We start from the raw sequence: 11,054 nt of genomic DNA on the forward strand, positions 1-11,054 counted from the left end.
TCAGCTTTATTTATAAAGCGCTTTTAAAAACAGCTAATAGCTGAACCAAAGTGCTGYTCAGCAATCTACAAATATCACAAAAGCAAAATAATTGCTAAAAATACATAATAAAATACAACCAACAAYAGCAAGAACAGATAAATTACAATGCCAGGTCTTGTTTTAATTAAATGCCTTTGAATAAAAATGAGTCTTAAGAAGCACTTTTACTTTTAATGTGTTTAAACATTTACACAGATTTAAAAGTGTGGATGATGAAATGTGGTTTATCTTCCATACCAGGTGAAACTGTATCCTCCCAATGTAACCAAGGCAGCCACTCCTATGAACGCAGCAGCAGACAGCGATGCAGCCCTCAGAACATACGATGTGCCTGAATGTAGAAAACACAGTCTATCAGAAAGTGACATCAAATCACACTTTTTATTCTAGCTGTTTTTCTATTTAGAAATCTTTTCTGATGGTTATTAACCATAACTGTTGGTAAAAGTTACCTGCTATCTTTGCCCACAGCACACAGCAACTTTTCGAGGCCTCAAAGAGAAAATTAGATAAAGTCTTCCACAGTTTCTAAGACGTAACATTTTTTTTGACAGTCCAACWTAGAATTATCACCACTCACCAGTTTCCACTGACTGACAGCTCGTAGGATGATGTAATAGGTTCTGCTGCTCTCCAGCGGAGCATTATAAAAGCCCCCATAGWGGAAACCATCCCCTACAGTAAAGTTTATTTCTGTCCCAACATCTTGGACATGAAGCTGGGCAGTGATGTACTCTGATGCTGATTTGATTTTGTCCAAAGCGTCTAAGCTCACGGGAGAGGAGCAGTCAAACGTCATGATCCCCTCCACAGGAAGCACAAAGATTTGGTACAGACTGCCAAATGAAAAACACAAAGTGAAACATTTTCACTTCATTAAACATTTACTGTCATTGGTGACTGGAGCRGATCTTTTTATCCTTGTACACAAAATGAGAAAAGGATCAAAACTGATGCAACATATTCAAGGTTAGATGTTAGTTCAGTAAGTGTATTTACACAGAAAAGGTCAAAATAAGTACAAAGTTTTAATGCAAGCCCCTCCAACATCTGAATAAAGATTTTAACCAGAAAAGAGGAAGATGGGGAATTTTAGAAATGGGCCTTTTGTCCAGATGTGCCTTTATGCTTTGACTGGACTATAWATTGTTACCCTTTATTCATAAAGAAATTTTGTTTGTCCGTCCATTTTCTTTCGCTTATCAGGGGTCGGGTTGCGGGGGCAGCAGCCTMAGAGAGACCCAGACTTCCCTCTCCCCAGMCACTTGGGCCAKCTCATCTGGGGGAATCCCAAGGTGTTCCCAGGCCAGCTGAGARACATWGTCCCTCCAGTGTGTCCTGGGTCTTCCTCTGGGCCTCCTCCCAGTGGGACATGCCCGGAACACCTCACCAGGGAGCTTTATAAATAAAACTTTACTTACTYACTTAACTGGCTCCTCTCGACGTGGAGGAGCAGCAGCTCTACTCTGAGTCCCTCCTGGATGACTGAGCTTCTCACCCTATCTCTAAGGGAGAGCCCAGACACCCTGTGGAGGAAACTCATTTCRGCYGCTTGTATCTGTRATCTCGTTCTTCCAGTCACTACCCAAAGCTCGTGACCATAGATGAGGGTAGGAAYGTGGACCGGTACAGCACCCACATCACTGCAGAYGCAGCACCAATCCRCCTGTCGATCTCCCGCTCCATTCTTCTCTCATTCATGAACAAGACCCCGAGATACTTAAACTCCTCCACTTGGGGCAGGATCTCCWCCCTGACCYGGAGAAGGCAACCTACCCGTTTCYGGCTCAAGACCATGGTCTCAGATTTGGAGRCACTGATCCTYATCCCGRCCAAAATTTTGTTTCATRTTTTAAAATGTGTGCTTTGTRAGTATGATATATTTTTATTTCAAATATGATTTTGCTGATTTACATCCCCCGTCCCGCTCTCCATGAACAATAAGGTGGTCAGGTCCCACRTACTGACAGTCAGCAGGGCTCACTATGCTTTGAATGATTTTACCTTATTGGGTCCAAAGTGTTGGGTGACCTTCGTAGCCTCAGCRTTGGCACTGGACTCTCTAATTCTGTGTAGTAAACAGCTGGTGCAGGAGGTTCTATTAAACATATAAATTACATTTTAAATGTATTTTTCAAAAGGAAGAAGTCCACAAGAAATAACATATAGCCTAATCAGTTAATAARTATGTCCTGTTTGTGCAGTGATACCTGTTAAGCTGGTGTTAGCGTTGATGGTGGCTGTAAATCTGGCTGATGCTGCCGTCACAGAGATGCTGTAGTTCGTTACAGGCAGCAGCTTGAGGCAAAGTTTCAGCTCGTCAGCTTTGGACGTCAGGAAACGTTGCCCTTTGTGCTGAAAGGATCTCTGGAAGTCTCTGGATCCAGTGTAAGTCACCTGAAATGGGTRAATCTAATTTTTCAGTCAGGGTTGGTGAAGTCTACTAAAACCACTGGAGAGAAAATATATTTTTGTTTTTACCTCATATATTTCTGTATCTTCCTCATATTTTTCAGCTTTCCACTGCAGACAGTTTCCATTATGGATGACCAGGTAACTGATAGGTGGCTTGATTTCTGTGTCATTAAAATGGGATGTGTGAGATTCTGCAACTATACTGGACTGTGAATGTGATCACATTTTTGTACAGAGCTTTTTGAGTGGTTTCAATTTGGAGTGATTGAAATACACTATCTGGCCAACAAAAAAGTCACCACCAAAAAAAAAAAAAAAATGGTAACACACTAATATTTCATTGGACCACCTTTAGCTTTGATTACAGCACACATTCACCATAGCATTGTTTGGATAAGCTTCCTAGATCGGACCAACTGCAGCAACCAATCACAGCCCCGCCCCCACAGGCTGTACAGTAGACATGATGGGAGCATCCTGGAAGACGATGGGTCCACTATCCTTCCAGTTTTTTAATATGTTGGGCAGTTCTTAAACCAGTTTTAGTAGTTTCTACAATCTCTTAGATGTTTTCTCTGTTTGATGCCAATGATTTGACTCTTCTCAAACAGACTGACATCTTCTCCACGACCACAGGACGTGTCTTTGGTTGTTTAAGAAATGAGAAACAACTCATTGAACCAGTTGGGTTCAATAACTTGTTGCTGATGGATAATCAGCCCTGYAGTAATTATCCAATAGGAGGCTTGTAACTATTTGCTTAGTTAAATCCAGGTGGCGAGTTTATTTTTGGCCAAGCCGTGTACATCTAAGACCAAAGTAGATTGTTGTTTTGTCATAAAACAGCTCCAAGAGACCAATAGAATCTGAGCAGATCCAACTCAGATTTAGCCAAAATGGAGCAGTTTTAAGACGTTAATCCACTTTGGTTTTGGCTTAATTTTGACTGTAGCTGTTCATTCCTGTCTAGAAGCTATTTAAAACAACTTCATAGATTTGACACAAAACCTCACTTTGAAATGGTCAGATTGTCACTTTAATGAGGACTCCACTCCATAAAAACCATTACATTATAAACCACTATTTCCCTGCTCACCAATGCACTTGAGCGTGGCCTCCTGCCACACCCCTGAGCTGCCACACAGAGACGTGTCGGTGCCCCTCCAGCTGTGGTAMCCGGCTTCACAGCGATGAACCACAATGCTCCTGTTATGCCACACCACTTCAGAGTTTGCCAGGGAGGGAATCGGGCCGCATTTAGCTGGAAAAATATCAATAGTGATCGAACGATGTTAAACTTCCACGATTCATTTGAAAGATTCAGAACAAGAAAGACGATATGAGAGAACTGTGACACTGTCAGGGTGAGGTTGTACATTCATATTTTACAAACACCCACATTGATCTGTGTGCTGTCGGCCAGTGATCATTGCAAGCCATTGTGGAGGAAAGTAAATCACATGCAGCTTCTTAGGGTGCCACAAACTCCAAGTCTAACATCTCAGATCACAACAGAGCATGCAGCGTTAGAGAGTTGAGCAGCAGAAACATATGAGACAACATGCAAAGAGGAACAGAGACGTTTACATTCATGGTGATCTATAAGGACGATTATTTACCTTTGCATTTTATAGATACTTCCCCCCACTCTCCTATTAGTGAACACGTTGAATAATTATTTCCACTCTGCTGGTAAAATCCATCCACACACTCATACAGCACAACGCTGCCCACTCTGCTGCTATGGTCCCACAGAAGCTYAGTGTTGGGGAGGGTTTTGGGGGAACCGCAGTTTATTTCTGTATACAAATAACATAAACAGACTGGGAGCAATAAAGAAGTGCGACAAGAAGGGATCTGTGCAATTCTTAGTTAAACATTTTTTATTAAATGAAGAAAAGAACATTTAATAGTGAAAGTGTTGGCTAAATTTCCATCTTCTTAAGATTTTACACACACATTTTATTTTTGCTCAGAAAAAAATTAAATAAAAATCATGCACCTTCACACCATAGGTCAACATCTTCCCACAATCCATTTTCTCCACAAACAGAGTTGTTTCTTTGGCCTCTGGTGTAATATCCTTCCTCACATTGGTAATACACAACACTACCGACGTGTGCCTTGCCGTCCCATTGCATTTTAGAGTGTTGTATAAAAAGAGGTTCTGTGCAAATGATTTCTACAACAAAAAAAAAAACAGAAAATCCAGTGGTGGAAAGGGGATGTATTTTGATTGCGTAGACAAAAATAAAAATAGGATACCCTGTATGGTGCAAAATGATGCAGTCTCAGTGTTGTAACTCATTACACTTACATATGCAGATGAATATTATTATCACCTTGACAGGACAAAGAGGTTTGATCCCATTTTCCACTGGCTGTACAAACTGATACATTCCCTCCTCCAACACTGACATATCCATGGTCACACATGTAAGCAGCCTGGGAGCCCAGAGTGGAGCTGTTATCCCACAGAATGCTCGCATGAGGGATGGGTAAAGGCTCTCCACACTCAACTTCTACACACATGCAGATTACATCATTTAAGTGGGAAGAAAAGAAATTAATTTTGTGGAGACTATATAAGAAAAACAATATTTTTATGAGAAATATTACCTTTACACAAAATATCAGGCTTTGTCCAGTAACCATTAATTGTGCACACTGACTCATCGCTACCCTGATGATGATAAAATCCTGTTTTACAGACGTAAGTCACTGTGCTTCCAGGCCTGGAGCTGCTGTTCCACACCTGTGCAGTGTGGGGCACAGTGGGGGGATCTCCACACAAGACCTCTGAGACACAAAGTTTGGCATCAGGGTAAAAGGGCCATTCTAGGCATTTTTAAACAACCTCGGTTTAGAGACAAAAAGTTAAACTCTGACACAACTGATGAGCTAATGGCTAGTTTGAGCATGGCCAAGACAAAAGTGAACTGCTTAGACCTTTAAACTGCAGTCAGTCTTTCAGTATGTGGTTATTTACATAAACTGCAATGAAATTGTCTAATGCTGTTTTAATCCACTTAGAAAAATTTGGACGAGGTGTTAGCTTGTCTCTTCTGTCAGATGTAACATTTCTTTCTCCAAACTGAGGTTGTTCAAGAAGTTATCTGCAACAGGTAAGACATTTAATTCTCCATAACTTTGTCAGAGACCCATCTCAAAATAGCCAAAATATCACTTTAAGCAGAATTTTGAAAATATGCCAAATCTAACTCATTTCAAACATAAAGGATAGTGATGCGGTTCGTTCCTGAGTAAATCATGCTGCATAACTGCATCTTTATGTATCTGATGATACTTTAGATAAAAAACTTGAAAAAACAATGGATTACCTTGACATGACAAAGTTGGGCCTGTCCAGTGACCATTATTCTTACAGATGGATACATTTTGTCCTCTTTTGTAATAAAAGCCCTTCATACAGACATATAGCACAATGCTGCCAGGAGTTGATTGATTGTTCCACAGCTGCTCTGTGGATTCAATGAAAGGAGGAGTTCCACAAACGGTCTCTACAGGAAAAAACAAGCAGGTACCATAAACATTGTTACTGAACTCCTCCTCCCAGTGATGAAACAGTGATCAGATCTGAGCTGAAGGCAGGCCGCTCACACACAAACTCATGTTTGTCCTCATGGGGACTTTGCATTGACCTCCATTTATTTACCTTCATTTCTATAGCCTAACCCTGACCATTTACTTTAAATCTGACCTCACAGGTACATACCTGACTCTAAAACTAACCTAAACTCAATTCACTCCTCAGTTCTAACCCTAACCCCTGACCCTCGATGGGGACCAGGCTTTTATCCCCATAAGGAACAGCGGGTCCTCACCAGGCTGTGTGTACCAGGAAAACGGTCAAAAATCATTCCCACCGAGTAGCAAAAACATCACAACACAACACACAAGTTGTTTTTTTCTATCCTTGTGGGGAATTTGTATTGGCTTCCATTCATTTCTGTAGTTGTCCCCAAACCACTCCTGTGTTCTCCAGTCCTGAACTTCGAGGAACAGGTCTTTGTACTTTACTCCATCCAGCTCTGTCTCAGCTCTAAACAATATCTCTCCCCCTGCTGCTGAAAACCCCAGTATGATGCTGCCCCCACCGTGCTTCACTGTGGGGATGGTGTTGAGCCTGATTTCCTCTTCTCACATTTAGAACTGAGGACTAACAGTCCAGTCTTGGCCTCATCAGACCAGAGACCTTCAGGTGGTCCTTCATGTGTTTTGCTCTGAGAGGATTCCAGAAAGTGGAGGCCTGCAGTTTTGTTAGTTCCATCTTCAGACAGGATGTTTGAAGCTCAGTCATCGGGTTTTTCACTTCTTCACTCACACTCTTCTGCCTCAGTTGTTCAGTAAGGTTGGATAATGTTTTAGTCCACATGTGTCAAGCTTGAGGCCTGGGGGTTACTCCCGTGTGGCCCGCCAGGGGGTTACACCCCCACCCCAAAACAAAATTACTTAACATGAAAATTGCTTCTTATATCAATGGTAAACTTTAAATTTATGATTAAATGCAACAAAATAAATTTAAAAGATGAAAGATAATAAAAATTGTCCTGCCCCTGAGCTGAAGTCCACAAATAGGATCCTCGCGTAGGCTCCTGGGGTGTCCAAATGCTGCAAAATGAAGTGAAGGGCCTGGTTGTCTTTAAGTAACTGAGCAGTTTATTTGGATAGCCAGGTATTAATACCTGAAAATAAGTTTAAAGTCAGCATCAACCATCAACTAAATCATCCATAATGCAGCTACTCACTAGAAACTCATCAGTGAGTAAAGCTTTATTAGTTTTACTTTTAATAATATTTCTGTATTTATTTCAGATTTAGTCAGTCATACACTTAGTTCATATCTGTGTTCATAAGAGGACGTGTTAAAACACTGTTTAGTCAAAATTAAACATGAAACATCAAAGTTCATTACAACTGAACTGGGCCTTCGAGGGCCACCATAACACTCATGTGGCCCTCTGTGAAAATGAGTTTGACACCCCTGTTTTAGTCGTTTCCATATCTGTGCCTTGTAACAATGCTGTATGAGCTCTGAGGGCAGTTCTGTTTTTGATCTGATATGCCTTATCAGCCATACAAGACCTTCTGTGGAGAGGCCTGTGTCTTACCAAATCATCTTCAATTAGTTTAAGAAAATGGGAGCAGTTTTTGCAAAAGAAGAAGACTCAAAGGGCACACATCTGTCTGTGGTATTTGGTTTTGGTCTTTCTTTTTTTTTTTTTTGCACAGATAGTCTCAGACCACGACTTGTTTTACTATAATGTGCTTTTTAGATGCTGACGGATCCAAAGTTGTTTTGAAATGACAGACGGAGTTTGGCAATAAGAGGCAGGGTGCGTTCTTACTTCATGTGTTTGTTGGGAAATGATCACTGAAGAATCTTTCAAAAATGTTCCAATCATAGAATGTATAAACTTTTTTCTTTACAATTATACCAACATTTATGTGTTTCTGCAGTTAAATTTTAGATTTGTTCTTTTATTTTAATGATTTAGTTACTAAAGGTATTGAAAATTATTTATTTCATACTTAAATTTGTTAAAATATATATATAATGAACCAACTTTCTTTTGAAATGTAGTTTTAACTGATGGAGGAAATAATATCTCTACACWAATAAACCAGTTGAGTCACACTGAGCGACAAATTTTCAGTGAAGCGTGGCTTCAGCTGATGACAGGAGTTAATAAATATTCTGTTAGCATTAGCATTTAAATAAATGCATAATCAGAACAGATTTCACACAGCTACCAGCCTGTCAGCTGGTTTCTTTGGCTTCTTGAAYGCATCACATCACTTACCTCCTGCTGAAAACTAAACCTGGCACAATTAATGYCTTTACATCAGAAGATTTAAATGTTAGCCATTACCTTCACAGACCAGAGTGGGTCCTCTCCACAGTCCATCAGCTCCACACACAGAGCTGTTCTCTCCCCTCCTCCACACAAAGCCTTCATCACAGACATATAAGACCACGCTGCCATACGTGGTTCCTGCGACAGACAGCTGGACCGTGTCCTCCACTGCAGCCGGCTGACCACAGTCCACCACTGAGAGAGACAAGATCAAATGTGATCCTCCACATCCCATAATACCAGCAGTGATGTGCTGTTAAGAAGATTTTTTACATGTATGTATGAGATAATAGTCTGATAGAACACAAGGGTATTTATGCCCCATTTGTCACATCTAAAAATGACATGACTTTTGCAAAAACCAATGGTATTTCCTTAACATCCATCCATCCATCCATCCATCCATTTTCTGTACACGCTTCTTCCTTTTCAGGGTCGCGTGAGAGTGTTAGTAAGCCTGTCCAAATGTGATTAAATGTTTTTACTGTATTTGTGTGAGAATTACCTTTGCAGGAAGCTTTGTCTCTTTGTGGGTGAAAGGGCTCAGTTCCGTYGTGGACTTGGTATCCCACCTGACAGCTACAGTCAAAGCTGCCCTCCACGTTTCTACACAGACCCCCCTCTCCACACAGCCCCGTCACCTCACACTCATCAACATCTGCAACACCAAGAGAGTCACGCTGCAACAACAGTCTCTGACTTTGTTGATTGTTTCGCTTTTATCAAGGTCCTRATAATAATTTGATGAAAGATTTTTTTATTTAGTAGGTGCTGTGATTGTGAGTATGACTCAGCTCTCTGTTGACAATCAATAATCAGACCACTACTGATCTATTGTTAGGCTGATGGTCCTCTTTAGCATGTGAACAAGCAGTTTTGATTGTCATTGTTAAACCTATTTGTCCACCATGTGGAGGCACATGAAACTTTGCAGACTGAATAAGTCTCTTGGAGGAGAGTAGTGATGTTCGATATTGCCAATTTTCTTTCCGATACTGATACCAAGTAAAACTTAGCTTGTATCGGCGATACTGATCCAATACTGATACTTTGAGAACACACATAATGTGTCTTGTTAATCTTAAAATGTAGCATTTTTCTAATAACCGCTTTATAAATATATGACATAGTAATTTATAGATTTTTAAAGTATTTCTAACCCTAACCTTATATTTGTTTAGCACAATTTAAAATTCTTWTTCTTAAGAAATATAATAATTTTTGAATAGTGAATAAAAGTGAGAAAAATATTCTAAAAGTTGTTACTTCGTATATTTTGTTGCATTGTTTATAGGTTTGCAAGAAGAACCTTGGCCAGAGCTCATCTAGATTTTAATTACAGACAGTCAGAAAAAGCAGATTTTATGTTAAAATTACCTGCCATACATCTACAGACTGAGTGACTGACTGAGCACAGGCCACTGTGCATATGCATTACTCAAGCGGAAGGAAAATTGTTCCCTCCAACCACATATGATTAAGACAAGTGTGGAATAGTTTAGTTATTTTCCTCTATTTCCCTGTTAATGATATACATCATGTGAAATAACTAAAGTGTCAAAGTATCAATATTTTGATGTTAGTATCACATCTGGAGCATAAAGTTCTGGTACTGTCTCAATATTTCAGTACCAATCTGCACATCACTAGAGGAGAGATTAAACAAACCTGTCCAGAGGACCTACTTGACTTTTTTTATTTTCCTACCTGGATTATTGAGATGCATTAGGACAATTTAATGAAAGCATCTCTGTTTCTGTGCTGTTTGTCTGACGTTTAACCCTCTGTACAACCAAAAAACGATTAATCCATCCCAGACTGAACCTGGACTCACCTCGGCAGTGGGTTCCATCATTTGGGATGAAGACAGCCATGTTGTTAGAGGGCCTGTAGCCAGCCAGGCAGGTGCAGTAGTAGCTACCATAGGTGTTGTGGCAGGTGGTGTGCTGCCCACAGATCTTATGGGCTCCTATCTGACACTCATCTTTGTCTGGGAAATAAAAACAAAGCATRACATGAATGTATTCTTTATGCACAAGCTTGCACTCTCAGGTTCTTCAGTGGATTTTATTGAGTCTCTGATTCATAATGTCATCTAAAGACCACCACTGCCCCCCTGCTGGGCCCGCTGCAGTTCACCTACAGGAGAAACAGGTCTGCAGACGATGCTGTTAACCTGGCCCTGCACTCCATTTTGCAGCATCTGGACACCCCAGGAACCTTTACGAGGATCCTATTTGTGGACTTTCAGCTCTGAATTCAACACAATCCTGCCAGACCTGCTCCAAACCAAGCTCTCCCAGCTCAACRTGCCTGACTCCACCTGCAGGTCTGACTTCCTGATGGATCGGAGGCAGTATGTGCGGCTGGGGAAAACTGTTTCAGAGACCCGGACCCTCAGTATCGGCTCCCCTCAGGGCGGTGTAGTTTCTCCCCTGCTCTTCTCCCTGTACACCAACAGCTGYACCTTCAGCCACCAGTCTGTGAAACTCATCAAGTATGCAGACGACACCACCCTCATCAGGCTCATCTCAGACAGAGATGAGTCTGCTTACAGGAGGGAAGTGGATCAGCTGGTGTCCTGGTGCAGCTCTAACAACCAGCTCATCAATGCACAGAAAACAGTGGAGTTAATCATGGGCTTCAGGAAAGTCACAGCCACTCCATCCCCTCTGGTTCTCAGCAACTACTCCATCCCGACTGTGGACTCCTTCCACT

General features: G+C 41.1%; 1 protein-coding gene across 3 annotated transcripts in view; it reads right to left on the reverse strand.

Moving 5' to 3' along the window:
• Positions 1 to 159: 159 nt before the first annotated feature.
• The window catches only part of susd1 (sushi domain containing 1), a gene marked incomplete at its 5' end in the record, with an annotated part of 21,148 nt that continues 10,253 nt past the window's right edge, over positions 160 to 11,054 (reverse strand). Inside the window, 15 exon segments of one of the 3 annotated variants that reach the window (XM_014022391.1) lie at positions 161 to 373; positions 495 to 534; positions 623 to 878; positions 2,047 to 2,140; positions 2,253 to 2,439; positions 2,524 to 2,618; positions 3,554 to 3,718; positions 4,077 to 4,256; positions 4,460 to 4,639; positions 4,800 to 4,979; positions 5,077 to 5,256; positions 5,799 to 5,978; positions 8,352 to 8,531; positions 8,842 to 8,994; positions 10,171 to 10,326. In XM_014022391.1, coding sequence (XP_013877845.1) covers positions 267 to 373; positions 495 to 534; positions 623 to 878; positions 2,047 to 2,140; positions 2,253 to 2,439; positions 2,524 to 2,618; positions 3,554 to 3,718; positions 4,077 to 4,256; positions 4,460 to 4,639; positions 4,800 to 4,979; positions 5,077 to 5,256; positions 5,799 to 5,978; positions 8,352 to 8,531; positions 8,842 to 8,994; positions 10,171 to 10,326 — 2,333 coding nt within the window. In that variant the 3' untranslated portion in view covers positions 161 to 266. 3 annotated transcript variants of the gene reach the window in all.

The sequence above is a fragment of the Austrofundulus limnaeus genome, unplaced genomic scaffold (assembly GCF_001266775.1).
Source record: "Austrofundulus limnaeus strain Quisiro unplaced genomic scaffold, Austrofundulus_limnaeus-1.0 Scaffold328, whole genome shotgun sequence".
Classification (NCBI taxonomy): domain Eukaryota; kingdom Metazoa; phylum Chordata; class Actinopteri; order Cyprinodontiformes; family Rivulidae; genus Austrofundulus; species Austrofundulus limnaeus.